Source organism: Lygodium microphyllum, chromosome 2 (assembly GCF_053477565.2).
Source record: "Lygodium microphyllum isolate KBCC chromosome 2, Lygodium_microphyllum_v1.1.10, whole genome shotgun sequence".
Taxonomy (NCBI): Eukaryota; Viridiplantae; Streptophyta; class Polypodiopsida; order Schizaeales; family Lygodiaceae; genus Lygodium; species Lygodium microphyllum.
This window is the reverse complement of record NC_141136.1, coordinates 55128264-55151561: the sequence shown is the minus strand read 5'-3', so window position 1 is coordinate 55151561 and position 23298 is coordinate 55128264. Positions and strand designations below refer to the sequence as shown.

At 42.2% G+C, this 23298-nt stretch overlaps 1 protein-coding gene across 2 annotated transcripts in view; it reads left to right on the top strand.

Moving 5' to 3' along the window:
• The window catches only part of LOC148039757 (Methyltransferase MT-A70 family protein), a 231150-nt gene that overhangs the window by 89547 nt on the left and 118305 nt on the right, over positions 1–23298 (top strand). For both annotated transcript variants that reach the window (XM_087693652.1, XM_087693648.1), the window contains exons 3-4: positions 9704–9843; positions 10301–10334. In XM_087693652.1, coding sequence (XP_087549778.1) covers positions 9704–9843; positions 10301–10334 — 174 coding nt within the window. The remainder of the gene's footprint in view (positions 1–9703; positions 9844–10300; positions 10335–23298) is intronic.

The following is a 23298-nucleotide window of genomic DNA, read 5'->3' as shown; positions in this document are numbered from 1 at the left end:
GTATATGAAGTCGCAAGCGTGGCCATTCCATGTCCGCCTCAAAGTGGCCCAGACAATCATGCTTCCAATGCTAACGTATTTCCTGCCTTTGTTGCCATGGACGCCTACTACTTTGAAGGCCCTCACTCATCCCATCCGTTTCATGCTGTGGAAGAAGGATTCACTGCAGGCCGGCATTTCCTGGATTTCATGGTCACACGCATGTACCCCGAAGCGTATGGGTGGAGGAGCTATTTTGGATGCACACACTCATATGTCAGCTCTCCGGTGGTCCCTTTTTTGTGCCATGTGTGTGGATCAGCACCCATGGACCATCATAGCCCGTTATTTTCTTGAGGACAGCGGGCTTCGCCATGGCAACACACGGCTTTGGGCCTCCTGGTGGCATGTCCTTAATGCTGACTCTCGTGTTTCCAGTCCCTCTTCCTCTTTGTTACTGCACTTGGTCGGCTCTTGGCAAGTGGTGCTCCAAAAGGCCCGTTGGCACCCAGTAGGGGACCGCTTGCAGACTAACTCCTTTCAGCTGGAATTGTTGGCAGTGTCCCGACTCCTTTCATGGGAAGATAAACATCAACTCAGACCAAGATTTAATCGCATGGCCCGTTTAGGCGTGACGTCAGTTGCGGATGCTACCCTTGTCACTCGCAATGTCCTCATATCGTTTCGGACTGCTCGGCGTCTCTTCAAGATCCCGCGTGGATACCGTGATTTATGGGAGCAGCTTTCGTCAGAGCTTCAGAGTCGGCAACCCTTTCGTGCCTTGACTGTGGATCGCCCTTGGCAGGACTGGGACCTTGCAGGCCGCCTGAGTCTGGAAAAGGCCTCTACTAATCAGGTGTATCATCTTCTTGTTCAAGATCACCAATGGCTGGGAGAGAAAGCTAATGCTGTTTGGGGCTTGCGGAAATCGCTGTCATGGTGGCAGAAAACGCTGATGGAGGGTTGGCTAAATAAGACACCTTTCAAATGCAAGGTTTTTCTTTGGCGGGTGATGATTGGTGGTCTTCCTCTGGCCTCGGCCCTTGCCAAGCGTCGCATTTCGAATGGCAATTGTTTCTTCTGTACCACACCGGCGGAAATGGCCCGACATCGTTTTCTCTCTTGCCCGCTCGCCAAGAATATCTGGTCACTCTTGTCGCACATTTGGCGCGCGGTAGTGGGGTCCTCGCTAACTCCTTTCGACTGGGTTTTTGTGCGCCCGAAGTATCCGGCACCGCCACAGTTGCATGAGAAGCTCTTATTTCACTTTTTCAGATATTGGGGATGCTGGCACATTTGGACCACGCGCAATGCTTTTCTCTTTGATTCGGCCTCTAATGTACCCCGACATATTGCCAGGCTTAAAGGGCTCTTACATTGGCAGCTAGATATCATCCGACACTCCGACTTGCTCCCTCGGGAGGATTTGCATCCGTGGCATATGGCAATTGCCTCTGGCTCGTTGCCATGATTGGTGTAACCTTTTCAGTGCATTACTACGGGGCTTCCCCACACGGCCCTCGTGTATCTTGTAATCAGAAAAGAGAGAGAGAGAGAGAAAGAGAAAACCTCTTCACATGATGGCTTTGTGTCATCATGTATCTTGTAATCCAGTAATCTTGTATTTTTTCGTAATTAATACAATTACCTTTTACGAAAAAGAAAGAGAGAGAGAGAGAGAGAGAGAGAGAGAGAGAGAGAGAGAGTTGAAAAAGAGAGAGCCGTGGTATGGATTCTGAAATAGAGGAACCAATGGTACGGATTCTGAAAAAGAGAGAGCCGTGGTACATATTTTGAAATTTCATCTATATATAGCCCAAATATGTTTTGGGTTTGGATTCCCGTGACAATGACTGGGTAGATGTACGTGCCAAAAAAGGTAAAAGGTTTGATGCTCACACGGTGGATACTGTGCCTAATGCTTCACAAGATTCCTTGCGTGCTTATATGCGCAGGAAAGACATATTGTCTTCAGAGTACACTACTCATGCTATGGTTTCTTCTGCTCCTCGCAATCAGCCCACTAGGAAAGTATATACGGATGGTCCGAAGGGCCCACCTGCTAAGTTGGCTTTTGATGCTAGAGGTACCGTGATTACCCCATGGGATCGTCATTATTCGCGTTCCATCCCCAAGACAGTGGATACACCGTGTAGCTCTAAATCTGGCCGTCAGAACTCTTTTGCCGTGTTAGCTGATTTTTTGGACGAGGGAGTTCTTGACATTCTAGCAGAAAAGGTGAAATCGAGGCAAGCTTTGCCTCGTTCCTGATTTTCTTTTTTAAATACGCATAAAGATAGCCACGTGGAATGTGCGAGGCGTTTGTTCTTGCAATAAGCAACATGCCATGTGGAGTTCATTGCATGAGAATCAGTGGGATGTCTTGTGTGCTATTGAGCACAAGAGTCACGATGAAGTAGGAAAAGTTGTGGATTGCCATGGGTTTCGCTTGTTTTATGCAGGGACACATGCCACACATTATTCTGGTGTGCTTATGATTGTACATGAGAAATATCACCCTGTTCTTATTAAAAATGATGTACATGGTCGTTTTGTGGTGATTGAAGTTCTATTTGAAGGAGAGATTATGCTCCAAATGACCCTTTATCCCGCCGGGATCTTTGGAATACTTTGCAGACCTCCTTGTCACTTGGCAGACGGGGTTTTTTGATGGGGGATTTTAATATGTGTGTTGATCCTTCACAGTCCACATCAGAGCATTCGGTGATGGATGCTCCGGAAAGCCGTGTGTGGAATGCATTTGCTCTTGCCGTACTTAGCAAGATCTCTGGTCATGGCTACACCCTTCTTCTACAGGGTTTACTTTTCATTCTACGCAGTATACAACTACATGTTTGCGGTTGGACCGCATGTACATCATGCAGGATGATGCTCTATGCGTTTGGCTGATCTTGTTAAAGAGTTTTAGTTGAAATCTTATCAATAGGCCAAACTGCAAAATTTGACCGATAATTTGCAAGATAGTGCTTGTCAGACTCATAAGTTCTTTTGAGCTCTCCATGCATCTCCTACTCAAGAGAATATGACTAGACTCCAGGATGTAGAAGGTCAAATGGTCATTGATCCTCAGACTATAGTGAATATGTGCAGGAATTATTTTCTAGACCTTCTTGGTTCTACTCCTTCACTTTCTGACCAAATTACTCATGCCCGCTCAGTTTTCTATGATTTGGTCCGCAATCAGGTTCCACATGACATGCAAACTACTTTGGAGACAGATATTCATGAGGTGGAGGTTATGGATGTCTTGTTACACTTGCCCAAGGATAAAAGTCCCGGTTGGGATGGTCTCACCAATGAATTCTTTGAGGTTTTTGCCACCCGATTGGTGAAACCATTGACGGCTATGTTTCAGTAGGTTTGGGAAACGGGGTTCATGCCTTCCTCATGGAAAGAAGGACTTATCAAACTGCTTCCAAAAGTTCCTTCGCCGTCTATGTTGAAACATTGGCGACCAATTTCTTTGATGGGTTCTATGTATAAAATCTTTTCCAAAGTAATGGCTAACCGGCTCCATAAGCATCTTCCTGCCATTGTGCATCCTCTTCAATATGGTTTCATTAAGGGCCGAAACATTCTGCATAATGTCTTAAATGTGCAAATGGCTATTGACTATGCAAGGCACTCTAATCAGGAGGTGGTATTGATTCAATTGGACTTGGAAAAGGCTTTTGATTATTTAGACTGATCTTTCATTGCAGAACTTATGTCTACTATGGGCTTTGGTACTCGGATGTCTCGTTTGATCTACACCATTAGTGTTGCGGCTTCTTCGCGAGTTATGCTAAATGGTGGTGTTACCGAGTCATTTGTCCTTGCACGCTCTGTGAGACAGGGTTACCCTTTGAGTCCTCTCTTTTTTTCCCTTGCGACTCATTCGGTTCTTTCGATGTTATCTCATATGGCAACTTCTACTCAGTTGGTTGGATTGTCTCTTCCTTTTGGACAGCACTTCATTAGTCAATCGTTGGCTGATGACAGCTTTATGATTTTGCGTGTGGACAAGGATAATCTTCGCAAAGCATTAGATGTTTGGACTCTTTTTGATCATGCTTCTGGTCTTCATATCAATGCTTTGAAATCAGCCATTCTTAGTTGCACGGAGTGAGATTTACAGTCATTGGACTGGCAGGGAATGGTTGTTCCCTATGGTTCCATTGTCAGGTATCTTGGGTACCCTTTGGGTGTTGATGTTCGGCCGAAGCAACTACTAGAGTGGATTTCACAGAAACTGGCAGCTAAGTTTCTGTATTGGAAGTCGCAGGCTTGGCCCTTCCATGTTCGCCTCAAAGTGGCTCAGACAATTATATTGCCAATGCTCACATATTTCTTGCCATTACTGCCTTGGACTACTACTACATTGAATGCTCTTACTCAGTACATTGGTTTCATGTTATGGAAGGACTCCTTGCATGTAGGCATTTCATGGATTTCTTGGTCGCATGCATGTATCCCCAAACGCATGGGTGGTGGGGCTATTTTGGATGCCGAAACTCATATGCTGGCACTCCGTTGGTCTCTTTTTCGTGCCATGTTCTTGGATCATCACTCGTGGGTCTTTATAGCCCGTTATTTTCTTGAGGATCACGAGCTTATGCATGGTAATACCCAAATTCGGAGCTCCTGGTGGCATGTTCTTAATGCAGACTCTCGGTTTTCTAGTCCATCATCCCTGCTTGCTCATTTGGTATGTTTCTGGAAATTGGTTCTCCAGAAGGCTCAGTGGGATCCAGCGGAGGACCGTTTACTACTAACTCTTTTCAACTGGAATTGTTGGTAGCCTCGCGATTACTTTCTTGGGAAGGCAAACATGAGCTCAATCCAAAATTTAACCGCATGGCACGTTTGGGCTTGACTTCAGTTGCAGATGCCACCCTTGCCAGTCGCAATGTGTTGATATTGTTTCGTACAGCCAGGAGGCTTTTTAGGATCCCTCGTGGATACCGTGATTTATGGAGACAACTTTTGATGGTGCTCCAGAGTAGACAACCCTTTCTTGCCCTTGCTTCGGATCATCCCTGGCAGGACTGGGACCTTGCAGGCCGGCTGAATTTGGAAAAGGCCTCAGCTAACTAGGTGTATCATCTTCTGATTAAAGATCATCAATGGCTGGTTACTAAAGCTAATACTGTATGGGGATTGTGTAAATCTCAGTCATGGTAGAAGGTAACTGTGATGGAGGGAAGGAGGGCTTTGGATCACTAAGATGGGTGATGGACTATGAGGACCAAAGATGTTTGGGTCTTTTCTTATTGGAGCTCCAGCGTGCAGAGCACTATTGTTACGGGATAAGGGGCGACCCCAACCTCATCCACCTCTCTAGAGAGCAGTTACATACTTTTTCAGTGTAGCTGAACCCCCAGCCACTACCACCCCAAACACTATATCTCCTACTGATAGGCATCATCGAGGGACATCATTAGGCGGCATCAGAGTTGACAAAGCTACAACATTACATAGAGCAGGACACCCTAGAGTACCTACTCGGCGACATAGGCATGCCCATATGCGTCACATTCATATTACGATTGCTCGTTACAGATGCAAATTGGTGCATTGACTTAGTCGGCAGTGGTAGCTTGCAGAGTCTTGGTGGATTCCATAGACTGAGGGGGAGATACTCTACACTCTTTTAATCTTTTTAAACCTAGTTTTTTTTTCAGCTTTTTCGGTTTTCCATACTTCTCATCCCAATCTACCATGTAGACCTACACATAACTTTATCTCTATCCCTTCTTCTCTGATGAGAGATGATGATACTCGTTGTATTGGTAATGGTCTCATAGGCCATTCTAGCCTTTTAGAGATGTTAATAGATCTTATCTTATCTTATCTCTGTGTGTCTCTGTCTCTGTCTCTCTCCCCTCCCCCCAGTCTCCAATAACGTTTTTCCCACTTGCATGGGCAAGTTTTGCTAAGTGGCTATATTCTAATCTCATTTTTCAGCATTGTCTAGCTTATTAAATTAATTTTTAGAATAATAATTTTGTGTCACAACTCTATAGAAACAGAATTTGTATCCTTTTTCATTAATTTGTCTATATAATGATTTATTAAATTTGTTTCCTTTGCACTAATTAGATATAAGGAAAAGTGCATTGGAGCTGGCCCACTGATGAGTGGTCACAGGTTATGGTGGACCCACGCGGTGGGTTAGAGAAAAGATAGTTCACACTTCCACCTATATGGCCCGATTGGGCACCTGTGACCAGAACTCACGCATATCAGGGTTAGACTCGCACACGGAAAGGATTGATGCCTTTAAGTGTGGGCTAGATCCTCTAGAACAGACAGTTACAATCAACAAGATGGCATGATCATGAAATGCTTGTACAATGTGCATGTGTGGGCTGAAAGCTTTTTCCATGTACATCGCAAAAACGGTATCAAAATCTTCATGTGACTTTCCTATGCAAATATAGACAAATTAATGAAAAAGGATACAAATTCTGTTTCTATAGAGTTATGACATTTTGAAAACCAATATATTAATTTTGAAAATCAATTTAATACTTTAATGCTTAGAAAAATAATCTCACTAGCCAATAATTAAATTAGCTAGTCCAATTTGTCTCTTAAGTATCCATGAGCAATTATTGACCCTTAGACCAGCATTAATTAATTTAGTTAATGCCTAGTCTCTAATGTCACCATTGACAGTGGCTAATAAATTGGTCTAGACCCAAATTTGACATTGGGTACCACCTAGTTTCTATTAGGCATAACTTATTATAACTTTTGCCTTTGGTATCAATTGATATCTCAAGGTCTTGGGTCCCACATGATGAAATAATTAACTTGCACCTCACATATGCAAGTCACCTTTGCACATTTGATTAAATTTTATTGAAATACTAAGTAAAGCAATAAAATTTCACGTCCTCATGACATATACAACACATGGATTTCACCCCAACAGTCTCTTCCATTGAAGATGTCGTACTATGGGGATCACTTTATGAGGACTACAAGGGATGACTTTATTGTGAGACCCAAATACCTAGATATATACATGCCACATGAGATGTGAGTAGCCATTGACCAACTCAAAGTACTGCTTGATCCTTCTATTGTATCTCTACATGGGTATTATTATTATTTGTACATTACCTTAACTTATTTTCACAATATATAACTGTGACTATCTTTTAGCATGTCACAGTTGGATGTCTAATGACGATCAACATTGTACATGGCTTTGTCTCATAGGCTGATTTAGGCCTTAGAAGGTGTTAATATATATATTTTTCTTTCTTTTTATCTTTTTGCACCCCCCACGTATTTGATCTACATCTGCTACCACGTTCTCTTCCTTGCTTGTTCCTAATGAGATAGCAGCCTGACTAGCATCGCCAATGATTGCCCACTTGAATAACAACACCCACCCACAACAATTTGTCAATTATCGTCCTTCTTTGTCTAATCATAGTGATGTGAGTACTAATAAAAAATGCACAAGGGGTTGCAGGAAGACCGATGGACCTATAATGGCACCTTTGGAACTTGTCAATAGCTAGTAAGGCAAGGAGCTTGAGAATCAAGTTGTGATACCAATTGTTGGCATAATTGGGATTAAGAAAAGGGGTGATTGTTTATAAGAAAAAAGATTAACAAGTGAACACAATAAGATTAAGCATAGCACACCTAATCCTAATAAAAGTGGGGAACACGATGCACTACATCTTGATAAGCTTCCATTACATCACATACACATAGCTCCTTATATAGGAGTGAGACTTTCTTTACAAGTTGTGTGCATTGTTGCCACCACACATGCCACATGTTATAGACATTGATGCCAAGTGTCTCGAAAGGTGTCACACTTGAGGGCGTCACTTTTATAATATCCTATAAAGGTTGTTCACACTTACAAAGGAGATTACAGTAGTAGTGGTCCACATATGAAACCGCTTGATTTACTGTATGGTAATCAAACCATTTGGAGGATGTTCCCACACATGCAAGACTCCTTTACATTGATATTTCTATCAGAGAGTATGGATGAAGCAGATAAGACGATAAATCAGGCTTTTTAAAAACTCACAAGAAAAGCGTAAGAGAGTAGCACACCATCATTGCATATTTCTAGAGTTTGCCAAGGGTGATTAGGTACCCTTGTGCTTTGAAAAGGCAAGGCTTAAGAAGCTGAAGGTAAATGAGCATTTGTTCCTTAAGTAAGTGTGAGATACTATAGATGTTTTCATGTGATAGAAAAGATTAGTGATGTGGCTTTTAAGTTGTAGCTATTGGATTATTGGAAGATTCACAATGCATTTCATGTGAATCTTCTTCGAGCTTTTGATCGACGTGTGCTAGAGAATATACTTAATAAGATTCAACCTATAATCATGTAAAGGCTAAAGTAGTAGCTTGTACAATGTGCTACAAGTACACACATATACACACACACATTTATCTTTATCTTTATCTTTATATTTATGCTTATATATATTTGTATTCATATTTTTTGAGTTTCCCCATTTTGGACCGAGGCTGAAACTCTATTTTGTGACTTGAGAATGTGTTTGCATTTCCCCGTTTCCAAAACTCCTAGTAGCTATGACCACTTAAATATTGATTCATTTTGCCTAAAGTTGCTAATGCATGTTTAAACTTAATGTCATGGAGACTTATTCTACTTTAGGCTTTTTGTGATCTGTTGGAGCTCATTGAATGTTTGTAAACTGATTATGGCCATGTCTTTAAAGTTTAAATGTTCTATCTTAGTATATTATGTCTTATTTTTTATAATCCACATGGATTATGAGAAAAAATTTGTGATTTATATGGATTTTAGTTGTTGTTCTTGTCCCTTCATTCTCGTTCCCTAGGTTTGGCCGTCCCTATACTCATTACCCATTCCTGTTGCTCGTCTTATGTTTCTATGGTTTTGAGTACCTTTTCTGGGTCATATGTTCTTTTTTCTCTATAGGTCTTGTTTGAGGGTTTTCTTTTGCATTCCTCATGAAGGATATTGGAAAGATTGTGATGTTCTGTGTGAAGGCCAGAGGGCTACGAGTGTGGTAAGTGAACACTTGTCCAGTTTGGGCTTCCCAGCAGTCCAAAAGGAGAATTTGGCAAGCCCTGGGCTTGGACATGATCTTCTTGTGCTTTTAAGGATCCATGGCAAGCATTCCTAGATTTGTTGGTCTTGGCCTGTGAGAGTAGCCGGAGAAAAGGTTCTTAAACACTGCAGATCTGTTGAGCGGTAGTGAGTTGGCCTGTTGAAGATTGAGCCTGAAGATTTAGTGAGCAGGACTTCTAACTGTTGTAATGATAAGGAAATACTGCGAGGGGTGCTAGACTTTGAGATGAATGTTTCTTTGTGTCATGCTATAGGAGAATTCTAGCTCTATTTCCAAATCTGGTTTTCTATTACTGAATTTCAGTCTTTACATAGTTGGTTTTTTTCCTTCTCTTTGGCTTTCTCCCTAGAGTATGTCATGGGCATTTTCAGTAGTATTCATGGATTAGGTGAAAATCTATTTCACAAAGCTTGTCATTGAGCTAAGTTCTTTGCATCCTTTGCCTTAATAAAAGAACTTGGAATATTAATACAGCTTCAAATGAACACGCATTGTGGACAATCAATGGTTTTATCTGCTGTTTGTGGTTTGATCTGCTATTTAAAAGGCCCTCTTCTTTACATATGTCTAGATTGTGTATGTGTCGTTTGACATGCTTGTGATCCTGATTTGAGCAGGGCAAAGCTCTTCAGAAGATGATTGTGTCCATAAGTTCCAATTGTTCAATCAAATGATTCAAAATGAGTATGACAAGGAAGTCTTGGGCACATGTCTTGATACTACATTTGTTTTACCCAGGAAAAGTGGGCTTCTAATTGTGAGTACCTTCAACAATTTTGTTCTCAACAAATGTCTAGCATCCTCAACATTCTATTCACATTCTTGATTGGACTGCATAAAAAGGAACCTCATTTTCAGCAAAACATAATTGGAAATTTGATTTTCCAAAATGTTCAATTTTTCCAAAGACACAATTACCACATTGTGGTGCAAACATTCCCAATCTACTACTCATGATCAATTGCATTAGCTATGATTCTATACTTGAATGTTGTTTACTGTAGTATTTTCTAGATAATAAGAAATGTGAAATCTTTTGTCTTTTATATTGTCAATGAGATTATTAGTTTCTTTAACAAGTTAAGAGTACACAGTTGTGTTTTTGTGTTATTAGTTTGGATTTTGATTCTTCAACATGTGGTGTTCTTGCTCTCTAAGATTGGGGATCCAAAGTTTTCCCTTCAAATTGATATACTATCTTGTTGATGGAACAGTCTGATGTCACCAAGGTTGGACAAGTGATCCCAGGCAAGCTGTCTCCATATTTTTCTTCTTTTAATGTACCATAGTTAGATGCAGTCTTTATGTCTTCAAGTAACATGATTCTAGTGAGTGGTTATGATAGATAAAGGAAAGAAAAAGTACAAACATAACTGGAAGATTTACACCTAAAATAGATTACACACAAAGGTCTGCACTACAAAGTTTAATGCATTCTGTTTTACGCGGGTCATGGAGAAAACCAAAATAGATTCACAGAAGTATGTTGAATCTGTATTTTATTTTCTTATGACAAACCAAGTAAATCCTTATTAGGGCATCCAGGCAGAGGACTAGGTGTACCAAAGGAGACCAATTGTTTCTCAAACAGCTGATAGGGGAAATTGACTTGGAGGAAGCCTATAATCCATCAAGAAAAGCACACGACTGATAGTAATGAAAGAGCAAATGTGGCTGATGCTGATTTCTTCTAATAAGTAACTGGCAGAACCCCATCATATGCTTCCATAAAAACACCCACTCCTCTTGTAGCAATTTTTTCCAAACTTCACGGAGACTGAATTTCACCCATAGTTGCCTCCATACATCGTATGGACCTGTTTGTATCGTACGGTACTGTACATATCCATAGGAAAAAACTGCTACATTTCAGACTCCCCATCTAGGCGTGTTCCCACTGTTGAGATATATGCAATCACACTCCTATGATAAGCCTCTTTGTATGGAGCAGTAAAGCAAGGAACAAGCAGCCTAGAAGAATTGTCTTGTATCCCATAGGCACAGTAGGGAAAAGTGGTACCATCGTGCAACTATAAAAGAGTGTACTTGACAATCATTTGAATGAATGCTATTGTACTTTGTACTTTTAGTCTTGTCTATGTCTACTCAATATTGTGTTTGAGTCCAAGCTAATCTATCTTGGAAACTAATTCACTTGAGTAAGAGTCTTGTCCAGTCATTAGTCATCATGCTTCTTGTCACCGACTTCCAACCTCCATGGCTAACCTTGCCCAAGATCCATGTTTCTCAACATAGTATTAGAGCCATGATGAGCTTGGTTTAGCTCAGCACAATGCTCTTCCAACTCTCCTCAGCCTCAGCTTAGCTCAATTTCAGTAGAAGTCTTCATCTCTTCACTCCATCTTCACTCTATACCTCTTGACCTCCATAGCCAACAGTACCTACCTATCTTGGAGTGGGTGGATCTCTCCATACAAAGCATATCTCAACGAGTTTCTTTCTAGAGATCTTTCCCTTGACTTCCTATGCAACTCCTTGTTACATCACATTATAGCATTGGCCCCTCTCTTGTTCATAGGGCAATGGAAGTCTACTACCTAAGCTACCTTCTCACCAGAGGGTTCATTAGATAATCGTCTCCTTGAGCTTCTGGAATTGAAGATTCAGACGGGTATAGAAACCCTAAAGTGGGCAGCCATAGCCACTAGTCTTCGAGCTCATAAATCTCGTTATTCTCTCACTTCTCTAACCTCAACCAAGTCACTGCCACTCTGATCTGGTGCTTCACTCAGTTCCCAACAAATCAAATCAGCAAGGAGGGGAAGATTCAACATCAATCTTCAAAGCTCAACATCAAGTTCTTCAAGTTCTTCAAAACATAGTATCCATTGATACTCATCCATTGTTATTTGACACTAATTTCTGAACACATTGAAGTACAACTCAATGATTGGTTTTATCTTAGTTGTTTGAAGACAACTCTCAATCATGGAAACGACCAACATGAAGATTTTCATATGGATGCCTTCCATGAAGAGTGATACAACTCCTCTTTCTCATTTGTACTACATAGAAGTTTTTTGTGCTCTACTTACAGGAAGTTTTTTGTGCAATCAATGATTTTATTTGAAGATTTTGAAGATATTTTAGCCACCGTGGTCCAAAAGATAAAAGACAAAGATGAAGCAAGCAAAGTGGAGAATATCAAATTGAAGAAGGACAAGGAAAATAAGATTTCTTATGATGGAAGAAAATCACAAAAAGCTTACAATGTCATATTTGAAGATGAAGACCACAAAGGCCTATCAGTCATTCTCTCCAAATTTTACTAGGCCTTTTTTAAGCCTTGTATGTACTTGCATTAATGCTCCAATCATAAGCCTTGCATTCCTCATGTAACCTATGCACCATAGTCTCTACACACTTAGTGAGGCCTTGTAATAGTCCTTGGATGCTTACCATGTCTTTGGTGTTTCTACACTTAGCAGGATGTTTTGTTTCCTTGCAACAGCCTCTGGATGTTTCACCTTGTTTGTGGTATGCCCACACTTAGCAAGGTTATACTCATAACGGCCTCTGTATCCTCAGTATTTTTTATGGTTGTGATTGAGGAGGGGTGTTTTTTATACTCCTATCATAAGTCTCTTTGTATGGAGCAGTAAGGCAAGGAACACGCAACAACCTAGAAGAATTGTCCTATATCCCATAGGAACAGTAGGGAAAAGTGGTACCATCCTACAACTATAAAAGAGTGTACTTGACAATCATTTGAATGAATGCTATTGTACTTTGTACTTTTAGTCTTGTCCATGTCTACTCAAGATTGTGTTTATGAGTCCAAGCTAATGTATATTGGAACCTAATTCACTTGAGTAAGAGTCTTGTCTAGTCATTCGTGATACGCTTCTTGTCATTGACTTCCAACCTCCATAGCTAACCTTGCTCAAGATTTGTGTTTCTCAACACCATATGATCTATTCCACATTTTGGCTGTGTGTTTTTCGCCCCTTGTTGCATATCTGGCACTGTTAGCCTTGGTCCCCCTTGGATATCACAGACCACCCTTCTTTTTCAAGCTGTGCACCCCTCCCCTAGCCCCCTTGGATTCCAGCCATCTCTTCAGGTTTGAGTCTTGAATCTTCTCACTTCAGCCTTGACCCTTCTTTGACAGTTTGACTTCACAAACTCGAAGCTTCAGCCTTGGCCCTTGGATTCCATCATTCCAGCCTTTTAACCTTCGATTCCAGCCATGATCCATCTATGCTCTTGACTCTTGGATCCCTCTGTTCCCCCACACTCTTCTCTAGTCTATAAAAGGTGCTCCTCCCCTCCATCCTTCCACACCAAATCAGCAAGCATTCTCATCTCCCTTTCCTATGTATACTTTGAGTCTTGGTGGTCAAGCTCTCACTCTCTCCTCTTCCCCCCAAACCCTCCCTCTTCAACCATCAAGCTATCAAGCCTCTCCCACTCCCTCTCTCTCTAACTCTTAAGCCTCTCTCTCCCTCTTTCCCCGAAGCCTCTTCCTCTGTGTGTGTGTGTGTGTGTGTGCGTGTGCATGTGTGCGCCCCCCTTGTGCATCCAAACTTCTAAGCTTGAGGCGTCCATCGGCATCATAACTTGTGAACAACATGAGGCCTTCAATTTGCATGCCATCCATGTGGAGAGAGATACTGAGAAGTTCAATTCCCACAATTGGATATGCAAGTATTGCGGGAAGCATAGTTTTTATCATATGCTTATGATTGATGATGCTTACGTATGAAAAACGTATGGAGTTTGAAGTATGATGCCCTATTTCATGAACTTTTTTTCCCTGCCCGGGGGGGATGTTGTTGTTATGGGGGGAGGACGACAACTAGAAAAAGCATAAAACTTGACCATTTTATAAAAAAAGATGTTGCCTATCTATAGATGGCATTGTATGGCAGTCTCCTACCATCAATGCTCTAATTGTCTATTGACTTAATGATTGGAAATCTAAGTCTGAATTTTCTTTGGCAAATCAATCTTTTGTCTTGATCATTGAATGTCCAACACCATTCTGAGATAGTTTGGGGAAAAAGGGGGGTAGGGGGAGTTGCTTCATATAGGGAAATCCCTCAGAACATCACATATGAGATTCTCGCCAAGATGAGAGGAAGATCTACTAGCGGAGGAAGTGGCGCATTGTAGCCAACACCTATGCCTACTCACGAGGGAGTCTCTAATGTAGGCTTATCTACAACCGATGCCTCCACCATTAGTGGTGCCGACTCCAGATCCACGTCTGGCTTTGGCAAAAGATAAGAGTGGAGACTCATGCAATACCGGAGAGGCAATTCTCTCTATCCCAACCCCTTGGTCATGTATGTGGGTTGGTTGCCTTTCTTAGAGAAAGGCAATGACTTATAGACAACACTGAGATTGCACGCACCATGATTGAGTGCAATCTTGCATTCAATGTCCTAGAGGAAGAGCAATGGAATAATATGGTAAAAGCCATTGCCAATGTGTGTCCATATGAAGGATAGATCAGTATCACCTATAATGACATGCGGACCAAGAAAATTAATAAAGAAATGGAAAGGATTGATAGAGCCATAGATGTCTCTGTAGGACGTATGGAGCTGTTCATACCGTACAATCTATACGGTAATGTACGGGAGATAGAGGAGCTCCACTAGCTGGCACTTGGATACCTCTCCTATTGTATGCAAATGACATTGTATTGATAGCTGACTCTCCAAAGGGTCTACAGAGACACTTGGATACATTACACTCCTATACTTTGGACAGTGGGCTTTTAGTGAACCTTGGTAAAACCAAGGTGATGGTATTTAATACTACACCACAATGGGTCAGGAGATCAACACCTAAATTCACATATGGATTTGAGGAGCTGGAGTATATGGATTCTTATACATACTTGGGAGTCTTATTCACAGGACCCACCTTTTCTGTGCGAGAGGCAGCAGACACTAGACTGACTTGCGGATACACAACAATAGGTGGTTTGGAGAGGATGTGCTCACAGGTGCAATTCCGAAACCCCGCACCAAGCTATGGCTCTTCAATGCACTGGTCACATCCACACTACTCTATGGAGTACAGATATGGGGGCCCAGACTTGACCACCGTAGCAGATAAGGGCGCACTTATGATGGATGGAGGTTGATGGAGAAACCCCTAGTGTCCATGATATCCAGGATAATCAGATGTAAGGCCTCAGTGCCATATGAGATCATCAGAGCCGCGAGCTAGCATCTACACCGATTGTGGTAGAGGCCCTCACCCGATCGGTCACATACATACATAGCCTATGGGACTTACCCAGGCATAGGTATGCACGGTTGGCCCTTGAGTCCTCTAGGTAGCTTGCCAGAGAGGGTGATGCTTCATGTTGGTATGCACAGATGTCGGCCTGGTTTGAGCTGCATGGCTTTTTGATGCACCATCTCTTAATTTGAGCAAGTTAGAGATTCACAAGATCATTAGAATGGATCTTACCCAGTTGGATATCAGGCAGGACATGGTTGATGCCAAGGCAGGAGCTAGGGACAAAGATGGCTTTCTACCGCGAGCATTTTCTTCATACTACAAATAATGGATTTATTGCTCGCCCGAGATACATGGACATCCACCTTTCCCATGGGATCAGTTGTACTATTGGCTAGTTGCGCACCTCTTCACATCAGCTAGAGATTGAGACTGGCAGATATAGATCCATCCCATCAGAGGAGTTCATATGCCAGATATGCCAATTAGAGCCAGAGACAGAGAAGCATTATATCTGCCGTTGCCCAGCGTATTATGAGGTCCGTGGTCGTTTCCACTGTCTCTTTAGAGATGGATTTGGATCACTATCCAGAATCATGGATTTTATCGATCAGCGATGCCTTGGCCTCTTTCTTCTTGAGATACGACAACTTCGTGACATGCGCCTCAGGAGTAGAGTTGCTCCAGGACACTGAGACCCTCCACAGAGGCAGCTCACAGACTTCTTTGCAAAGGAGACTCAGAAGACTTCAATACAGTTACAGTTACAACCACAGTCCACACGAGAGCCTCTCTCACCGCCACAGTCCACACATAGACAAGGAGTACTAATTGATCGAGGCGTTCAGCTTAGCCGATCCAGACGTCCTAGGCCTCGGCACAGACACCGATGACACTTTCATAGGTGGATACATGAGATTATTACTCGGGCTAGAGCTAGGCCTCCATACCCACGTGAGATTATACCATTTGGAGCTCATTGTTACTAGATAGAGCTCTATATTTTACACATAGCCATAGTTAGTTTCTTTACTTATTTTGCTTTGTGCTACATATTTTGCCTAGACAGTTGTACCATCATACACATGATTGTAACTCATGGTCTCATAGGTCATTTTGGCCTTTTGTAGACGTTAATATCTTCGACTGATGCGGGAGAGGCCTCTACCATTCGTGGTGGGGCCTCTGCATCCGCATCCAGCTCCGGTAAAAGACAAAGAGTGGACGCTCATGCAGTGTCGGAGAGACAATCCTCTTTCTCTCAAGCTCCCGGTCATGTGCATGGATTGGTTGTCTTTTTTACAGAAAGGCAACAACTTGCAGAAAATGAAATTGCATGCACGGTGATTGAGTACAATCTTGCATTCAATATCCTAAAGCAAGAGTAATGGAAGAAGATGGTAAAGGCCATTGCCAATGTGGGTCCGTGTGAATGATGGACCAGTGTCACATACAATAGCATGAGGATGAAAAAGATTGATGAAGAGAAGGAGAGGATTGATAGAGCCCTTGATCCTATTCGGGCCGCATGGATAAAATATGGTTGCTCCATTCTCACCGATGGATGAAGCGATCGTAAGAAACAGGGTATCATCAACATACTCGTCTCATGTCTACTCGGTACTTACTTTTTGTAGGCCGTAGATACCAGCAAGAGGGGGAGAAAAACGACGGGTGCATTCATCTACCGCTACATTCGACAAGCTATCTTTGAGGTATAAATTATCTTTTAAATTTGTTTCACTTTATTTCATTATGATAATTGATTTATGCATAACTATCTATCTCCCTATTCTAATTTCTCTCTAATATCTATCTAGATTCTCTCTTTTCCCTTGGGTCCTAATCCCCATCTCTCTTCATTTGTGAATCTTGAAAGTTGAAACTTGAAAGGCTCAACTCTCTCTTTCTCTCTCTAACCTCTGAGTATTGTTAATTTGTTACTATACTTGTAATTTGTAAATCGTGGTTGTAGGTGGGCCCCTCGAATGTGGTGCAAGTTGTTACTGACAATGCATCGAATTGTCGGCGCATGGGTTGTTTGCTTGAGGCTGAGTTTCCCACGATTGTGTGGACTCCATGTGCAAGTCATTGTTTGGACTTGCTCATGGAGGACATTGGAAAGCTCAAGTGGATGAAGAGGGTGGTCTGCAAAGCTACATCAATTGTCACCTTCACGGTAAAGGTGTTTGCGATGTATCGTGAGCATAGCACACTGGAGTTGAATAAGACTTCTTTAACTCGCTTTGCTTACATGTGGTTATTGCTGGAGCGCCTTTATGAGGTGTGGTCTCTGCCTTGCACTGAACAGTGATATCCACTCGATGGAATGAGTGGAATGAGTATGAGACAGAGGAGGCCAAAGCCATGCAACGCTTGTGCCTTAATGAGCTATTTTGGTAAAAAGTCTATGCCGTTGTTATTGTTGTGACTCCCTTTTATAGGGTGTTACGTATGAGTGATTGCGAGGGGTTCACCATAGGCATTCTCGTTCACTTCTTTCGAGCGGCATTGGTAGAGGCACGTGCTTGTATAGAGATCACAGAGACACAATGTGCACATGTGTTAGAGATAGGAGAGAGGAGATGGGCATGGATGTATAAGCCCATCCATGGTTTTGCAGCATTGATACATCTAGCCTACAAGTCACCGGCAGTCATGGATGATAGAGAGTTCTGTTCAGACCAACTTGCTTATTTGACTCTTGTGGTCCCTGTGGATGATCACAATGCAGTGCTGGAAGAGCTTGGATGCTATGCAGATCAAAGAGGGTATGTGGCTTTTGCTTCTTCCACTTGTTGGAGGAGAGAGTCACTTGTGAAGTCTTTATTTTGGTGGTAAAACTTTGGATATGCATTGGAGACCCTTTAGCCCTTAGCCATGAGGGTCCTTGCCCATGATTGCTCTTCGGATGCATGTGAGAGAAACTGGAGCGCCTATTCTCTCATTCACACAAAGATTCACAATCGACTTAGCACACGATAGTTAGAGCGGCTAGTCTATTGCCGCACTAACTTACACATGATAAGGGCTATGATGAGCATGGGTAGTCCGAAATAGGTCAAGTTCAAACACTTAACCATAAAATTGAAAATTTATTGTTTTAAACTTTGAACTTTGAAGTTTATACTTTACAATTTAGACTTTAGCATTTACAATCTTACGTGCATCACTGCATTGTGTAGGTGAATGTTGATGCATTCAAGTTGACGGACAACACTCTTTTGAGTGTACATCAAGAGGTGGACGAGGAGGAGGCGATGATTTTTGCAGAGCTCTATAGAGAGCTTATAGCAGTAGATACTTGTGACACTCACAATCAGTGTGCTCGTGGTCGAGCAGTTCGAGTAGGTGGTAGTAGGGGCATGGTCATTTGACACCCTCCAACATCGAGGTGGGGTGGTTTGAGTGGCTTGCAGACATATGTAAGGCGGGGCTTTAGTAGCTCACATCCTGTGGCTCATGATGATATCCCCCATTGCCTACACAGTAGCCACCTAGAGAGCCATCATTTGATGATGATGGTAACCTCATCAGCGAGGATGAGTATGAGTGTGTCTCATCATCCGATGCCGAGGAGTCATCTTCAGACTCTCTTGATGAGCATTTAGATGGTTTTGATGATGATGATGATGATGATGATGATAGTGATGTCTCATCATAAATTCATAGGTCTTTCTCTTTTTTGTATCAGATATACTAGATTGTAGTTGTATCGCATGTTTTACATAGCCCATGAGACTGTGATGGTCACCCTCATGTATTCATCTTATTTTGTAATGAAATGGCTATTTCCACTTTAAACATGTATTCTATCATTTAATGATTTATGGTTTTTGTTATTTAAAAAATCATCTTAATTTTTTTCTCGTACTAATATCATACTATACCTTATAGAATCATAAGGTACCATTTAGTATCATATTTTATCGTACCGTACCGTATCGTGCCTTTCATACATGATCACTATGGATAGAGCCCTTGATCATGATTCTAGTTGCATGGATGAATTATGGTTGCTCCATGTCACGGACAGAAGTAGTGGTCCTAAGAAATAGGGCATCATCAACATACTCATGTCATATCTACTTGGCATGTACTTTTTGCGGACTGTAGACACTTGCAAGAGAAGGAAAATGGCAGTCATGTTCATCCACTATCTCATTCGACAAGCCATCATTGAGGTACACATTGTCTTTTTAAGGAGGCTACTCTCATAATCTTTTTTGTATTATAATTTATGAAATTATCATGATTCATGAAGCCTATCTCTCTCTTTTTTTTTCGTGAAGATAATTGAATTAAGTAGTAAATATTTACGTCAGACCATCAGGTCAGCAATCTCTCTGTATCTCTTACTTTCTGTTACGTCAGACCATCAGGTCATCCGAGAAACTCTCTCTCTCTCTCTCTCTCTCTCTCTCTCTCTTTACATTCTGTTACATCAGACCATCAGGTCCTCAAAGAAAGTGACGAAAGACTCTTAGGACTATGACACAAAGAGAAAATCACACTGCTGGTGTAGAGCGAACAATGGCCAGCCAATGGGCAGCAATGTCAGGAAGGACCAGGTCAGCTGATATCATAGAAGAAATCTGCCATAGCACTAAACCTCAAATACGGACCACATGACCATGGATGCCCAAGACCAAATAAAAAAGAAAGGCATTCCGAGTTCGCCAAATATGCCATAAGGCAGTCCATCTAAGGAATTGGAACAGGCAGGAATAATCAGAATGCAAAGAAGGCACGGAGGGCAGCTTTCCCATAATCCATGACCGGGCTGTTATCCGGAGCTGAGTCGCCGAGAGCCAGACGCTAGAAATAAAACACCAGATCTGTCGCGCTACTGGACAAGAGACAAAAAGATGAAGCAATGTTTCATCACATGTAGTGTAAAATACACAACGACCAGCAGAGATCTTTCGGGCACGCATCACCTCTCCAGTTGGAAGACCACCAATCAACAGTCTCCACAAGAAGACTTTTCCTTGATAGGGAACCTTAGACTTCCAAAGCTGAAGGAATCTTTCCTGCCACTTCTTTTTGCCGTCCCTAATATGCCATAATTTATTCACCGTTGTAGTGACCCATCTCTTGGCCTCCACCATCTGATGGTATATCTGGTTAGCAGACCCCTTCTCAAAATCATCTGGAATCACAAACTTCCAGTCACGCCATGGATACAATGGCTGTAGCACTGGTAAAGGAGAGAACCTTTGAAGTGTGACCTGTATGGATGACCTGATATCACAATATCCACATGGTACCCGAAAGTGTTGACGAATATGCCGAAAAGAGTAAAGACGGGACATGCCCAGGAATAACACCATAAAAAACTATCTGCAACCCCAAACGAGCCATCCGATTAAACTTGAGTCTATGCAAATCTTTGTCCGGCCAATCCAACAACCTGGAGGAGGCTAAGACCTCTCCTTGCAGTGAATTCGACTCCTTGCGAATCTCAGGAGGGCGCCAAACTGAAAAACGTAAGATCTCCTGCCAGGATGCAATCAAATGAGGAAGAAGAAAAGACTGGGTGGTCTTAATTGGTCTCGAGGAGTTGAGCACATGCCACCAGGAGGCACAAATAAGTGTATTACCATGAGAGATACCAGTCTTTTCAATGAAATGCAATGTCCAACCAAGGATGACTCTATACACATAACTCCTGCAAAAGGGCCAATCTCAAGGCTTTCATATGCAAATTAACATCCAACAGGGCTGCTCCCCCCATTCGTTTAGGCGTAGCCACATGCTGCCACGAAATCCAAACCTGACCCAACCGATTCCCCTTCTTTTTCCACAACATAAACCTGATAGGCTGAACAAGTTCCAAAAGGGACTTCTTAGTCTAAGGAAGGAGTGGCAAAAAGAATAATATCATATTTATCATAATACTCTGACATGTAAAGGCCAGCCTCTTCAGATTTCTAGTACATGAACCTATCATGAATCCGAGAGGCCATCCAATCTAGTAAGGCCCGGGGTGCTACCTCCACCCCAATATCCCAAGTGTCTGGTTATATTTTCCTTTGGGATCACAATTCCATGCCAGCCCAAGGCTTGCAGATTAGTCTCCGTACATGAAAGAAGTGTAGATTTTTGCGTATTAATATGAAGACCAAATGCCAAAGCAAAAAGATTCCATGCCACCATTGCCCGATTAACATTAGTGCAATCGGCCTTAAGGAATATAAAAGAATCATGTGCCAAAGATTGACCCACAAGTTGAGTACCACTGGGAAGAGTCAAGCCTACTATCTCGCCTTGATCAGCCAACTTGTCCAACAATGAGAGCATCGGGTGAGTGAACAAAGCAAACAACAAAGGGCTGAGAGGGCAGCCTTGCCTAAGAGATCGAGATAAGGCAATTTCTTCCGTGATCCCTCCATTAAGAGCAATACGAGCTACAACTTCCTAATCAATAGTGTCAACAAGAGAAACCATGCGAGGGCCAAATCCCATTGTAGACAATAATTGCCGCAAAAAAGGCCAGCTAACATGATCAAATGCCTTCTCAATATTGAGCTGAAGCATTACCACTTGCTGTCCTAAAGCTTTAGCATAGTCAATTCTCAGTTGAACATTCAAGATGTTATGCGTGATATTCTGACCTTTAATGAAACCATATTGACGTGGATGAACTAGGTGCGGAAAAACTTTCTGCAATCTGTTTACAATGATTTTGGAGAAGATTTTATATAATGAACCCATAAAGGAAATAAGTCTCCATTGTTTCAAAGAGGTAGGGGAGGGAACCTTGGGCAACAACCGAATGACATCAATCTTCCAATCGAATGGCATGGTACCAGAGTTCAACACTTGCTGGCACAGGCGAGTCAATGGGTCTTTAAGCTGCTGCACATTAGTTGAAAACAACTCATTAGGAAGCCCATCCTAGCCAGGGCTTTTCCTTCGGGGTAGATGGGATAGCACTTCTTCCACTTTATCTTCTGAAATATCCGCCTCCATTAAGTCCACCCATTCTGGTTTGACCTGGTTGCTTACCAACTCGCAAATATAACGGCGAATAGAGAGGACAGCATCAGAAGAATTCTCTTGCGGTCCCAACAAGGACTTATAAAAGTTGACACACATACGAATGATGGCGGCTGGATCCGTCACCATAACACCCTATTCATCCATTAAGCACGCAATATTTTCCCTAGCATATTTCTGGTGCAGGCGAGCAAAGAATTGATGGGATTGGCAATTATAAAGCTTCTGCTCTGGCCAATAGTTTGTATTTTGCATATTCCTGTTCTTGAAGAGAATGAACCCTGCCTTTCAACCATTCAATGCATGTGATCAATTCATCATTAGAATCTCCTGATTGACTTAAAGACAAGGAGTGGGCCAATAAGGATTGGGCTTTCCGCAGTTCAGCTCGTAAAGAGGAAGCCTGCTGAATACTATACTGACGGGATAATTGTCGGGCATTGTCCCTAAAAACAGCCCATGCATCCCTCTCTCCAGATAGGACCTTCAAGCTAAAGGAAGCGATCGGTTGCTGAACATATTCCAAAAATTGATTCTGCTGCAGAAAAGGTTGATTAAAACGAAGTGGCAATCGAGCAAAAAGAGCCTTAAATACATGAACATTTATATGGGTCATTTCCAAGACCAAAGGGTAGTGATCTGATAAGACATGCTGTCGTTCCACCCACATGTCAATAACTGTAGGAAGAAAGGAATCACTGTGACAAATATATATCTGATTCAGTCTGGCCCAGGTGTTAGGATGTTGCAAAGATCGATAGGTATAACCAAATTGTGATGGATACATCCAGGACCACATGTCCTGCTTCAAAGATCCAGCTACAAGGGCATCCCAAGCCTGTCGCTCAGGACCATCCATAATCGAGTGCAGAGAAGTAGCTTGATCCCCAGATAGACATGCATTAAAGTCGCCCATGACAAAACCTTGGTGAGCCATGGAAAGGCAACGCAGGTCATCCCAAAGTTGACGACACGCCCTTACCGTGGAAGG